Source organism: Psammomys obesus, unplaced genomic scaffold (genome assembly GCF_907164565.1).
Source record: "Psammomys obesus unplaced genomic scaffold, mPsaObe1.curated_primary_1811, whole genome shotgun sequence".
In the NCBI taxonomy this organism is placed as follows: Eukaryota; Metazoa; Chordata; class Mammalia; order Rodentia; family Muridae; genus Psammomys; species Psammomys obesus.
Genome location: NW_026585685.1, coordinates 1,082,440 through 1,097,505, shown reverse-complemented (window position 1 = coordinate 1,097,505; position 15,066 = coordinate 1,082,440). Strand labels below are relative to the sequence as shown.

Genomic DNA, 15,066 nt, shown 5'->3' with positions numbered 1-15,066 from the left:
TGGTCCGGGGGGGAAGGGGGGAAGCAAATGGGGGTAGAAGAAGGCAGAGGTCAGCAGAAGAAGACTTGGAACCACGTGGAGAGATGGACCAGACCTAAGATACAACTAAAAGCAAGTATAATGGGCGAAAACTATGCAGGCTTGGAGGTTTAGGATGGAGTAACTATTGCCCAGCATTGTGTAGGTTAATTAAATAAATCTCAGTCTCTGTGTGGTGATTTGGGTATACAGCTGGTTTAGGAATAGCTACTGCTTAACTAAAAGATAAAACAATAATAAATACTAATAACCCATAGCAATGAATAGATCTGTATATATTAAAAAGATGAGTAGTACCATAATAATATTGAACACCTGTGAAGCATTGAAAACCGCTAAATCCTGCAAGTCAAGAAACTTCGATGGTTACCTTTCTTTGTAATGGCAATCTCAGATGGTGCTGCTTCTGATTTGGGCTGAGAAGCCAGGTCTGCCAAATCTCCATTGTGGGGGATTCCGGATATTTCAGGAGATGCGTAAACAGGACCCGAATCGGGACTGTTGCATACAGCACCATCTGCAAAGAGAATCTGAAGGGCAAACAAGGTCTCAGAATTCTCAGACTCCAAGAGGAGGCTGCTCTGCAATGAGCACACCATTAGAGGGTTGATTTGCACCTGGATACAGAAAAGGTCATGATTTGATATTTTCTACCCACCTCTGTCTTATTTCTATTTTTTTTATCCTTTGTTGGATTAATATATTTTCTATTCATCATCCTTATTCTATGTAATTGGGACATCATACAGATGACAAATTTCAATCAGATTTTAAAATTTATTAAATTTCTAATGTTTGATTTCTGTCTCCATCTACCAAAAATGCATGCCATCTCTAGGTATAATAGATACGCTATGGGTATCCATATGCACAGCCTCTGATGAGCATGACAAGGAAGTCAGCTGCCCTTGTGACTCTCACCTGGTTCTTCCTGGTCTCTTCAGGAGCTTTGCAGGCTACCTGTGCAGTCCTAGGAGGCAAGCTTATACTTAAAGATAAATTAGCATCAACCCAGATTGGTAATGGTGGCTGGGAAGAATTTGAAGTAGGTTTTCAGTGCTAGAAAGCTTCCACATGTCACAGTCTAAACTATTTTCTCCTTTCATTCTCATTATTTTCTTCTGGAAATTCTAGTGCATCTATCACATTTCTACACCTCTTGACTTTTTCTCTCTTATAAGTCACCCCTTCTACCACTTGGCTTTTCACAATTACTTTTAGTTTTTAGCTTGATTTTCTTCCACAGCAGTTTTATGCTCACTTGTAATTTAATTAATCTATCTATTAATATCTTCCATCTATATGTTTATCTCTAAGTGTGTATGTGTATCATGATAGATACATAAAGATCAGACATCAACTTTCCAGAGTCTCTTCTCTCCTTCTACCATGTGAGTTCTGGAGACCAAACTCACATAATCACTCTTGGTGGCAACTGTCCTTACCCACTGAGCCTTCTTGCTGTTCCCATAGCAGTTACAAGTTTTTAAAAAATAGATTGTTAACTTCTTGAGTCTTTATCTATATTATTTTTACTCATTTAAAATTTGTGTTCTAGTATTTGCTGTTAGGTAATTTTAAAACTGCCAAATTTGTTGTTTATTTTGGGGGGCATTTCTTAGATACATGGACTTGTTTCTCCTGGGAACCCTTCATGGCTCTTGGTGGGATAATGGCTGTTTATAGGAGCCCTCCCCTCTGATCATTTTTGAAGGGTGGCCCAAGGCATGTGGTTTCTGAGTTTTATTGCTTCTGATTTTAAGTCTCTACAAAATGATTTTGCCTGCAGAACTACTCTGATTTTCAGAGCCCAGCAGTATACCTGTCTATTCAAAGTCCTCCCTTAATTTTGGAAGGTTTTTCCTTGTTCATATTTTAAACTTTGCCCTTATTTCTCTATCAGCCTGAACCTACCCACTTGCATTTTCTAGAAATTCTCTAAATACTTCTTATCCTGATGACATATTTTGTTGTTTTCTAGTACTGTTGAAAATTCAGAGCTTTTTTTTTTCTCTAGTGTTTTAAGGTAGGCTGAGAGGGAAGAGGTAAACATTGAGTCTGCAACTTTAGATCATATATAACAATACCATATATATTGTTTCCATCCTGGCTTTCATAGACAGCCTAACTGCACTACATTCCCTTAACTGCACTACTTTTCATTTCTCACTTTAAGGTGCCCTTGTATTTTATTTCCATGATGTAGCATCGCTCCTAACTCATAGCTCAATTGTTTTTTACTTTGCTGTGGGAAAGGTCATTTAAATACTATAGTTTTTAACCTGTGTGGAGCCATCCAGCATATGCTTGATAACGGTGCCCTGGCTGGTGATGACTCTTGAGGCTTCCTGTTCCATGGGTGGCATCAATGCTTTATAGAACTCATAGTGCTTCACCTTCTGGGGGTAGCTCTGACGGATCATGAGGTCCCAGGTGGGGTCTTCATCTACAACAGGATGATCTTAGAGAACAAAAGAGAATAAACTATTGGTGGGGTGAGTGATGCTATGGGGTTGGGATTTTTTTTTTTTTTTTTTTTTTTTTTTTTTTTTTTTTTACTTTTGTCTGTGTTTGAGGACTAGGGAAGTTTCTTTCCAGGAATGACTGATGGCCCAGCAAACTGATTCTTTGATGACTTTTTCCACTCAAATGTGGGGAAGTCCATTTCAATAACAGCAAATAGTACATCCTTTCTAGAGTATATACATGTTCTAGAGTCCAGAGTACATCAGGGTGAAATGATTTGGAACAGAATTTCAACGTCTTAATGATTCCATTTTCTCTAATGTCATGCCACTCTGGGTAAGTTCTTGCTCCACAGTTGACAATGCTCCAGTATCCTCTGGTTGTTCAGAGTCTCAGGGAGCTTCTCATTCAAACCTTTCTAACTTACCCACCATCCTTAAAAATTAACACAACTCTCCCTTTTTAACCGCATCCAAACAACTCTCAGTGTTCCGCTGCTCTTAAGAAAGAGCACTTGATAAATACCTTCCAAAGAAGAAGGTACTATGGGGTAAGCTTTTCAATTTGATGCAATACCATTTGTCAGTTCTTGTTGTTTCTTGAGCTACAGTTGAAGCAACAGTGTACTGAGTTAAGAGACAGTCTGCAGGACTGGGAAAAAAAATCTTTGTGGTTGTTTATTGAGCAGAGGCTCAATATTCAGATATGTAGAAATAACTAAAGAGCAAATAATCCAACCAAATGGGTAAGTGAATAGTATATACTTTCCAAATGAAGAAATACAATGTCCAATAAAAACATTAAAAAATCTTCAACATCCTTAGCCACCAGAAAAGTGCAAATAAGTGCACATAAAAACTATACTGAACTTCCATCTTGCCCTAACCAGATGGCTATCATCAAGAAAATGAAAAATGACATCATTGGATGTAGGATGAAAAGAACCTTTATACACTGGTGAATGCATTCAAATTCAATCCCAGATGTAGCTCTCTCTCCCCTCTACACACACACACACACACACACACACACACACACACACACACACACACACACACACACACACAAACCAGGTTAACTAATAGTCTTTTTTGTACCTATTTTTCATCAGAATAAGAAACCATGTTTAGAACCAAGCGAACAGACTATGTAAAATAATGTGATCAAGATTGGGTTGCTTTGTTTGCTTGGTGACCACTCATCCCAGTTTTTTTCATAGTCACCGCCCTTTGCTTAGATCAACGAACAAAGTACTGTAAACTGTGGCCCTCTGCAAAGGCAGGAAAATAGGGCCACATAAGAGCTGTTAAGAAAGTTGCATTTGTAATATTCCATTGTGTAGATGTACCATAATTTCTGTATCCATTCCTCAGTTGAGGGACATCTGGGTTGTTTCCAGGTTCTGGCTATTACAAATAAAGCTGCTACAAACATGGTTGAGCAAATGTCCTTATTGTGTACTTGGGCATATTTTAGATATATGCCTAGGAGTGGTATAGCTGGATCTTGAGGAAGCGCTATTCCTAATTGTCTGAGAAAGCGCCAGACTGATTTCCAGAAGTTTACATTCCCATCAGCAGTGGAGGAGGGTTCCCCTTTCTCCACAACCTCTCCAGCATGTGTTGTCACTTGAACTTTTGATCTTAGCCATTCTGATGGGTGTAAGGTGAAATCTCAGGGTTGTTTTGATTTGCATTTCCCTGATGACTAAGGACACTGAGCATTTCTTTAAGACGTAACCCATGACAGTTCAGTGTCCAAGTGGGCTCCATAGTAATTGTAACAGGGGCTGTCTCTGACATGAACTGATTGGCCTGCCCTTTGATCACCTTCCCCTGAGGGGGGAGCAGCCTTACCAGGCCACAGAGGAAGACAATGCAGCCAATCCTGATAAGACCTGATAGACTAGGATCAAAAGGAAGCAGAGGAAGACCTCCCCTATCAGTGGACTTGGGGAAGGGCATGCATAGAGAAGGGGGAAGGTGGGTGGAGCTGGGAGGGGAGGAGGGAGGTGTTCCCAGGAGATACAAAGTAAATAAAGTGTAATTAATAAAAAAATTAAAAAAAAAACAAAAAAAAGAAAGCTGCATTTACCGTCACTAGACCAAGAATGATTTCCCAGCTCTGCCCCTTTGACACATTGCTGTGTCTCCAGAACTCTCAAGGTCTATGTCTTAGAAGCTGGAATTATCAGCACCCATCTCATAAGATTAGTGTTTTCACATGCATGTTAAGGACTTTTGACCGGACTTAATCATAGCAAGTGCCTGAAAATGGTCATTATTGTCATGCGCATGATTTGAAAATTTCCCAGTGTTCATTATCAACAAGTGGAACTGGTATAAAAAGACATATTTTCAATGGTAGGATTTTCTGTGTTGAGTTTTTTGCCCTTGCCTCCCTGCCCACGACAGTTGACACTCACCTATAGATTCTTGCCCAATGAAGGTCAGCACAAGCCCATTGGGGCAAGATACGTTTAGGTTTTGGAAGGTGGGAACATTAAGAGTTTCCTGTAAAACCTCTGGTTCTGGTTCTTCCTGTAAATAAATCTGTACACAAATAAATGTATGTTTATTTTCTAAACGAGACACCTTTATTTTGATCAAGCAAAGATTTGTCAAATAATATAATTTGTGAGTAATTATGTAGACCCTGGGGCAGATTCTAATCTAAAAAGATGCAAGAATCCTCACTGTCATCAATCTTATACTTTACTTGCTGACTGGCACATAAACAGATGTGACAAGAAATAGCAAACATAACAAAAGTATCAAACATAAAATTTTTCCTGAGAGAAGACGATATTAAAGTTAACAGAGGTCATGGTGAAAACATTTCTTGAGCAAATGGACTTAGTTGGGATTTGAATGGTGCCCTTATTTGGATGTGTAGGACATGGGCAACACAAGAGAATGAGTGTTGGTATACTCCCAAACTCAGATGGTGGAACTTGATACACAAAATGATGGTATTCAGTAGGTCTCTGAGGAAATGATTAAATTCCAAGGGCTTGGCTTTCATGATTGGGAATCGGGTCTTTATAAAAAGGCATTGAATGGAAAGAGTTTAGTCTATGAAGTAAAGGAACACAGAAGGTGTTGTTGACATGAACTTGCTCTCATAAGATACAGAACCTGGTCTGGGACTTCCTAAGAACATTCAATTTCTGTTGCTTGTGAGTTGCTTCGTCTGAGATATTTTGAGATCGTGGTTAAGAGATTAAGGCAGGGTGGAGGAGACCAGCAACCCAACTGATGTGTGCGCAAGTGTGTGTTCAGGTGTGCAAGAGTAAAAGGGGGAGAAAGTGGGAGAAGAAGGGAGAGAGTGAGTGAGTGAGAGAGAGCGAGAGAGATTGGGAAGAGACACGGGAGAAGACGACACGGGGAAGGAGAAGCAGTAGGAGAACCACTGCAATTTCATTTTAACTTTAAAACATAACACTGAGGCAGAAGGATTGGAAGGCTGCAGCTATGCTCGTTTACCTTCTTCTCTTCTTCTTTCTGTTGTTCCTCGTCTTTAAGGGATTCTCTGTGTTTCTCTTTGCCCTTTACTTTTGGTTTGGCTTTGCCCTGGGGAACAGTGACAATGGCGGGAACCACTGTTGGACTCAGAGCTGAGGGGATATTCATCATTGTGTCCAAATTGGGATCTATAACCTCTAGAAATAGGAAAAGGGACACACAAAAAGATAAATATTCATATTTCATATGCTTGTTAAATGACACATCTCAAAAATTTGTTCAAGTTGGCATTAATTTTTACTGTGTGAAACATGGTTTACCAGTCTGATATATTCCAGAGAAAACAAAGTGAATATCAGATGGTTCTTAAAATAATCGGAAACACTTAATACTGTAGTGTGGTTGATATAACTACTATCTCAAGTCATTATCTCACATATCCTTGCATTCCAGTCTGTTATGCACTTTACTAACTTCCTCTTTATTTGAGAAACAGAGCTCATAAAACATCCCGAAAGTCCTAGATTGACAATAGTAAGGCCAGCACTGAAACAGGAGAACACAAGGACACATTAAACATCCACTAACACACACACAGGGAAATCCAACAAAGACATAGATTGGTTTTGTCTGAGGTGAGAGAAGTAGCTTTCTCGTAGGCAATCTATTGTCTTTTGGGTTTTAAACGTTTGGAAATTCTAAACAGCTGCCGAGAGGGGAGGAGCCCCCCTCTCTCTTGTGTGTGTGTGTGTGTGTGTGTGTGTGTGTATGTGTGAAAGAGAGAGAGAGAGAGAGAGAGTGAGAGAGAGCTTCAGAAGACCCCCTTTATCTTGTCATCTGTTCTCCTGCAGGATTGGTCACTTTGTCCCTGCCCTCTTTTATCCTACCTTCCAGGTCCCAGGCTGCAGTATGTTCTCAAGTCTGGCCGCCATAATAATTACTCATGGAAGTTAAACAAATGCCCAAGTCTCTCTCTGACTTACTGAATCAGGATCACAGAGGTAGAGGCCCAGCTATGTAAGCATGTGAAATACTACATGTGAAAATCATATACAGTCTGAGCTGTGCATATATCAGATGTTATCAATCTTATTCACAGCTAGGGCTCCAAAGGTCATTTATGTGTTGACTCTACAATGGCTGCTGTGGTAAGCATGTTTCTTCTTTTCAATTCCAGATCCATATTTCTGTTTTTAGCCACCTCCTGGTGTCGGTCTAGAGATATTTCAAATTTTTAAGAAACAAGGTTATGGTGATCATGGCAATCTTCAGAAAAAGAACTGCAATAGTCAGGAGGTAAAATGATTGCAATAATCCATACTGGCACGTAGTTTTAAAGCTATATGGCATAGGGATTATCTATTGATTTTACAATGTTTGAAAATATACCTACTGTGGTTAATCCCTTTAAAGTTTGTGGGAATCCTTAATGGGTTCTTGGTAAAGTGACATATTATTTGTGGTTTTAAAGGAAATAGCTTCCAGTAGGAGAATTTGTTTCTTGAAAGTAGAGCCCAGAAATCCTCCAATATGTCCGATGAATGGCTCTTTTTTAACAACGTCATGAAGAACACCGAGCAGCTCTACCAAAACAGGACTTATAAAAATATTATTTTGTAGAAAACCAATAGGACTCCCTGGAAGATCATGCTTTCCTTACACCAAAGTTATAGAATTACTTTCATGGAGTAATTAATCATCAGAATATACATATATGTGTACAAGTTATCATGGAAAAGATTATACAAGTGATAAAGGGAATTTGAAAGTGAAAGCATTGCTATTTGATGTAAAGGAAAAAAATACATATGCGTACACAGACACACACATCCACCATGCCCCTCATCTCTCTATGCTGCAGGGAAAGACACTATGTGAAGCATTAAGTCAGAACAGGTTTGTTTGCCGACAAATATACAAGCTGAGGACAGGCAGGGACGGCTCATCACCGGACATTTATTCTGGTGCGTGTACCTCACCTGGTGCCATTCCATTTGATCCGTAGTAACTTATTGAGAGGCAGATGCCATTTTCTAAAGTGGCAGAAAAAGAACCAAACTTGCTGATGACTTCATTCCCTGCCTCTGTTGTTTCTAAAAAACAAAAATCACATTAAGGATATTTCCATTTTTCCCTAGACGTGTAAGCAGAATTCAGTGGGAATGCTGGGAATGGGCTTCTTAGCTCTTCTAATACCATCAATTTAAAAATCATTGATTCAGCTCTTACCAAGGACTCAGGGAAGTGAGGCAGAGTTCCGGGGATGGAATGTGAGACTCTTGTTTAAAGGACTTTAGGTCAAAATGAAGAGAGGATATAAACCAGTTAATGGCTTGGCCATATGCTAGTTATTGGTCTAAGGACCATTCACATGACTTTTCAAATGAAAACCACCAGGTCAGTCCAAGTTTCTTCACATTTAAAAACACTTTCTTAAATCCCCACATTTATAATCCCTTACATTTTCAAACACAATTGAAAATGGTTTTAATCAAGCATAAGCTTTAAAAGAAAAATTGTTAAAATGCACATTCTTGAGGCACATGTAAAAGATCTCAAACTTTCTATTCTGCTCCTTTGTTTCCATTTTATCATCTGCTCCATCATCATATAATAAAAATTGGGACAGTGTTGGTTTAAAATCCTCTAACCAATGAAGAGATTATTTCCTGACTGGAAATATTTGAATGCTCAGTGGGACAACAACAGAAAAGAATCATGCTTCTTCATGAGGAGAAAAGAAAATAATTCACAATCTGGGAGAAAATGTTTGCCTAAGGCACCCTGAAAAAGGCTGTTACATAAAATATATGGGAACTCTTAGAGCCCGGCAGTAAGACAACAAGCCAGTGAAGAAACAGACCGAAGCCTCTCTACAGACGCCTAACCAAAGAAGACACACAGATAAAAATATGAGCATATGAAGAGCAGTTCAATATCCTATGCCATCAGGGAAAGGCAAACTAAAACAATGAGTAAAACGAGTACCTGCCAGGATGGAGAGAACCCAAACGCAGACAGCACTGACGGCTGTGAGGATCAGAGCGACAAGGCTGCCATTCACTGCAGAAAGGCTCACCCTTACAACAGTACTCTGTCTTAGCACATGGCCCAGTAGCCACACTCCTTGCTACAGACCCATAGCAGTTCAAAGTGCATTTCCACACAGAAACCTATATCCAGACAAACATACCACCTCCATCAATATTTAGCCAAACTTGGAGACAAACAAGGTGCCCTGCAGTCAGAGGGTGGATAGAGTGGCCTACCCAGATAACCACCTATTGTTTAGTGATGAGAGGAACGAAATGGGTTGCGAACATTGCTCAGTCATAGAACACCTTCTAGAACATGAGGCCCTGTCACCGCGCGCGCGCACACACACACACATTCCCTTGTATGCAGACAAAGAATGAAAAAAGGAAGAACTGTTGCACCCTGAAAAGACATGGTGGGAATTTGAGTGTGTAGTATTAAGTGAAAAAAAAAAAAAAAAAAAAGCCAAGCAGAACATATTATCAGCAAATGTAAATTATGGAAAACAGAAATATTTGGATTTTTAACTGTATCAAGATGTTTTACAAAGTACTTTCTGTGTTTTTTAAAACATGTTCCCCTGTTCAGAATCCAGCAGATAAAAATGAAAGGGAGGCTAGTGATGTTTTCTTAGGAAAATCAAGTTAACAAACAAACAACACCTCAAAGCGCAGGGAAACTGGTTAAACATGAGCAGTTTAGGAAGAAGATGTAAGAGACTGGGAGGCAAAATCTTGCAAACTGTGCATTATGGGGGGTGGGAGGGAGGAGGTAGAACAAGTGAAGGAAGGTGTGAAAACATTCCTAAAATCAACTGTTCCTCTTATACAGTCATAACTCATGCCCCTTTGGATAAGAAGCAGTTACGGTTTCCAGGTGGTGTTGCTTTGAGATGCTAGCAGGTTTTCCAGTGTTTGACAGCTGGCCAGCCATTTGCACCTCTTGTCTCTATTCAGGTAATAAACTCATGTCCAAATTTGTGATTTTTTTAAACCTTGTCTTTGAAGGCCAAGAAATTGGTGTTCTAAAGTAAACTAAGTGAGGAGCGCAGGAAGGAAATCCCTTTGCTTGCACTGAAGGGATCTGTGGGGGTTAGCTCGCGTCTGCACAAACCAAGATGAAGCTCAGACTGGACGTCGCACACAGTGTTGCTGCATCAGTTTGGCTGGCCTGGCTCGTTGCCCTGACTGTGAGAACTGGAACAGGTGCTCCTGTCCGGTGGCGGCAAGATCCACTCACCAGCCAACTGCAGATGAAGTGTGTTCGCACCCACACTCGGTGTTAGGGAAGATGAACAGAACACAGGCGGGGCAGTAAATGCTCCAGGTGGCACCTGTGAAATCTGCGTGTGTTGAATGCAAGAGCTGCATGGATGTTTCTGTCGGGGGCCTGGTCTGACACATCAGATTACTTACCAGTGCCCATTACCACAAAGGAAAAGGCACTCACCCATTTCCACATTCTTTGGAGCCTTTTCCTCCTCTTCCTCCTCATCTTCCTCCTTCTCCTCCTCCTCCACCACCACCACTTCTTCTGAGTGATCCTCTTCCTTTTGCTTTTTCACAATTTCCTTTGGGTCCTTTAGGTGAATTATAAAATTGTGTTTATCTTTTTTTACTTTCACTTTGATGAAAGTTGAACCTGAGGAAGAACCATAGGGTGGAGAGCGGGCTGCCTGAGGATGCCGCAGATGCGCCTTGACAAAATGCTGATAGAAGGCAGGACAGAATGTGATAGGGACAGACTCAGCAACTCTATACAAGGACATCTAAAGGATGGAAATGATGGACAAGGAGGTCTTTGCTGGCCTTCTGGTCACAGCTCAAACCAAATCACACAGAGAAAATACATCATCTGAAGTAGTGAATATTTATACTCAACTCTGATAAATCAAATGAGCTTATTAGCATCAAACATTTCAACTTTATGTGTATACAGAAATACCTAATGCATATAATTGTAAGTGTGTGTGTCTCACATCAGGCTCAAATTCACAATTCTGCTGCCTCAGCCTCATCAGTGCTGAGGTTCCAAATGTGTATTACCATACCTGACATCTTTAGAACTGATTGTGGCACTACAATGACAGTCATATATATATCATGTTATTTCATCTATGTATGTTCTGGTGTGTTCTATAATTACTATTACTATTCACGTGATAAACTGTTTTCTAATAACCTATTCTCTCTTAACAGTGCTCTGATTTGTTTCCCCCTCCCTTTTATAACCCTGTTAAATCCAGCCTTTCGTTTTCAACTGTGGTTGTGGTGGCTCTCAAAATTGATAGGATTAAGATGAAAATACTGTATTTTCTGTGAACCATCTGAAATTTATACAAACTGTTCACATATGCCTGGTAGGACCTAACATACCAGCGGCAGGTCCCCGAGCACCGTGCCACAGAGCCAGCCAGATCCATGCTACAAATTCAAAGCATATGTTTGCTTTCTGACATGACAGAGCACTGTAATTCATATTATTAACTATTTACTTACTACGGCTGATACTATACCACTGACGTATAATGTGGGGGTATTTAAATGTTTTCAACAATTAGGATGCTGTTATCAACAGCTTCTGAGTAAATGCTGAGCTAGATGATCCCCTGCAGACTCAGTTACAGTAGATGCACATGAGCTCTGGAAACGCAAGGCAGTGTAAGCATGTACGCAGTGGGCTGCCGCCCACAGACTCAGGAGTGCAGCACCCTGTGATGCTCTGAAGTGCATGGACCTCTCCCAGGACATCAATAGTTCTTACAAATTACCTCGTTCATACGTGGTCTTTTCTACTTCAATCTGCCCGCCATCAGAAGGATACAGATAGCAATTTGTCCCTGAGATTTGGATGGGTACATCTCCCATATTGTATCCTCGGAACTAGAAGAAGAAGCATTTGTTTGCTTTCTGCCATGACAGAGTGTGTTGTAATTAGTATTATTTATTAACTATTTGCTTATTATAGTTGGTAGTATACCACTGACTGCTAATTGAGAGCAGTTGATAACAATCAGCTTACTAGAGTTAGCCAACTATGGTTTCCATAAGCTTTTGTTGTTGTTAAACAATTATGTCTGTCACTTTGTAGATTCAGAAGCCCAAATCCATGTTATTATCAATTTTCTTGATTACTAGAGACGGGGTTTTATTCAGCAGCTGAGACTGAACTTAAACTCATGATCACTGGCTTCACTGTTCAGAAGGGTGGGATCACCGCTGCTACTATGCCCAGAATCTTTAGAAATTTCTAGGATATTATAATTTTCAGGATTTAAAAAAATAGTTTATGACAGGGGCTTGAGAAATGGCTCAGCAGTTAAGAGCCCTTGCTACTCTTGCAGAGGACCGAAGTTTATTTGCCAGTGCCCATATACTTTCTAGAACTTCAATTCTAGGGGGAATATGTTGCCCTCTTCTGGCCTCTGTGGGTACTCACACACACATAGATAAATAAGAAGTAAGACTTTTATTTAAAAGTGTATGCTGTTGGGCATGCCTGTGGTGCATCTCTAATCCCAGCACTCGGGGAGGCAGAGGCAGGTAGATCTCTAGGAGTTCGAGGCCAGCCTGGGTCTACAAAGTGAGTCCAGGACAGCCAAGGCTACACAGAGAAACCTCATCTTGAACTCCTCTCCTCCGAAAAATAAAACCGAAAAAGTTTGTTATTATTAAGGACAGGAGCTCCACAAGGACAAAATATATCAGGGCATGGGAGTCCCCTATGAGGTTGTTTCTCCAACCAAGGGCCATGTATGGATACAACCTAGAACCCCTGCTCTGATGTAGCCCATGGTAGCTCAGTATCCAAGTAGGTTTTCCTAGTAAGGGGAACAGGAACTATTTCTGACATGAACTCAATGACTGGCTCCTTTACCTCCCTCTCCTCCCCAAGGGAGGAAGAGCATTGCTAGGCCAAAGAGGAGGACATTGCAGCCAGTCCTGAAGATACCTGATAAGCTAGGGTCAGATGGAAGGGGAGGAGGTCCTTCCCTATCAATGGACTTAGAAAGGGACAGGGAGGAGATGAGGGAGAGAGGGTGGGACTGGGAGGGAATGAGGGAGGGGGTTACGGCTGGGATACAAAGTAAATAACCTGTGATGAATATTAAAAAAATAAAAATTAAAAAAAACAAAATTGATGTGAGCATTTATAATCAATTCCAAATAAAATCATGCTCCATAATCAAGATAGCATGAGGTGGGATTAAGTTCACTAATTTTAAAGGGAAGTGAAATATTGACATTTGACGTAAAGGACATTTTTAAACATCAGATGTTGCTGCTCTAGCTGCAGGGAATTCAGATACATCTTAAAACCCTAGAGTAATGGGGCTGGAGTCAGAGCTGCAAATAACAGAACAGAACATTTATCTTCAATTTTTTTCTCTCTCTTTTGTTGGTTTTTCTCATAAATAAACGCCCGAGGGAGAAATAGCAAAGACAGGGCTTAACTGAAGCTTGTGAACCAGAAACATGGCTCTCCACACAGAGGCATCAAAGCACACTCAGCAAATCCAGCCCATTGAGTTGACCTGCACAGTTGCTTATTAACATGCTTTAATACTTAAAATGTAAGTCTTTGGGTCATACTTCCATCTTTATAGCCCCTAATTAGGAAAAAGGGACCAGAAGGTGTTCCCATTTTGGTGTGTAGCTATGAAGAAGATTCTGGATTCTAGACAGAAATAGAAATTAAAGTCTAGTCCATAGACAGCAGAAAAAACAAACAACAAACAAACATCCAAACTCTTGTTTTTCCAAAACTGTTTAAATAGACCAAAGAAAGAATTTTCAAAGTTGGTTTACCGGGTAAACTATCTCGGGCTCCGGAAGCGGGATGGCTTCCTCTATCACTTCCGGCATCTTTACTGGCTCTTCTTTAGCTTTCTCCTTGGAAGAAGATTTTTTCTTCAAAGCCTTATTATCCTCTTTGTCTGCCTTATCCTTGCCTTTCTTTTTAACAACTTCTTTCCCCTTCTTCTCTGCTTTCTTTTCCTCCTTCAGGCGCTCCTCCTCAGCTAACCTCTCTTGTTCTTCCTTCCATGCCTGCAGACATGTCCAACAGCTTAGCAGGATTTTGAATAAGATCAAACGTGAGTTGCATTTGCATTAATTTTGGAGGAAATTTAGTATGGTGTTTCTAAGTGTTGTCTCTGGCATTTTGAAACACTAAGCCTTATCTTTGATTGTCTCTCACTCCTTAGTTCTATATGCTCACTCCTATCAGTCTCCTGGGAAAGCTCCCTTCATTTCAGATTCTTCTCCAATTCTTTTGTAATTTACATTGTTAGATATTTGTTGTCTTTAGCCTCAACAACAGCAGCAGCCTCTCCAGTGGCCTGTCTCGTTTCCTTTAATTTTTAATTTATATCCTAAATATACTTGGTCAGCCGAAAAGTTGACTATCCAGAAAAGCATTCCTAGCTCAGGATATTTCAAAATGGATGGACAAATTACATTAAAAAAAAAAAAAGTCATGAGTTTACAAGCATGTTGGTGCCTACTTGCAGTTTATTACTTGGGAGGCCGAGGAAGGGGAAATTAAGACAGTGTGGCTATATAGTCTCAAGTAAGACAAGTTCTGAGTTGCTATTAGCTTACAAACAGAAATTACAAAACATGAGGAGCTAAGTCACTTTGAATAAAAACCTGAACAAAAACTTTGCAAGTGTATCTGTGAGATTACAGAGAGGGGGCTGATGAAATAAGAGCCATAAAAGTTTCTACTTGCGTAAATAAACAGAATGAACTATCAAAAGTATAAGCAAGAAAGTAGGAGGTATAAAAATGACAAGGTAAGCTTGACAGTCCTCTTGGAACTACAGCACAACTTTTGAAAAAGCAGTATTTGGACAGATACTGGCTGAGTCATTTCTCGAGTTGATGAGAGACATTGATCCTAGCATTCAGAAAGGTCAATCCATCTAAGCATAAAATAACAGGTGTGTGCTGAACTTGGCTCATATTGATTTCAAGAGTTTACTGATACATTTTTACGAGTTTTATAAGACATTTCCTAAGCAAAGCCACCATCCAAAAAGTCATATAAATGCAACTCA

At 40.1% G+C, this 15,066-nt stretch overlaps 1 protein-coding gene across 1 annotated transcript in view; it reads right to left on the bottom strand.

Moving 5' to 3' along the window:
- The window catches only part of Spag17 (sperm associated antigen 17), a 214,246-nt gene that overhangs the window by 52,293 nt on the left and 146,887 nt on the right, over window positions 1–15,066 (bottom strand). Inside the window, exons 22-29 of the mRNA XM_055628204.1 lie at window positions 13,814–14,053; window positions 11,776–11,887; window positions 10,465–10,646; window positions 7,949–8,051; window positions 5,991–6,166; window positions 4,925–5,045; window positions 2,322–2,500; window positions 410–569 (exon numbers count right to left, since the gene is read on the bottom strand). Coding sequence (XP_055484179.1) covers window positions 410–569; window positions 2,322–2,500; window positions 4,925–5,045; window positions 5,991–6,166; window positions 7,949–8,051; window positions 10,465–10,646; window positions 11,776–11,887; window positions 13,814–14,053 — 1,273 coding nt within the window. The remainder of the gene's footprint in view (window positions 1–409; window positions 570–2,321; window positions 2,501–4,924; window positions 5,046–5,990; window positions 6,167–7,948; window positions 8,052–10,464; window positions 10,647–11,775; window positions 11,888–13,813; window positions 14,054–15,066) is intronic.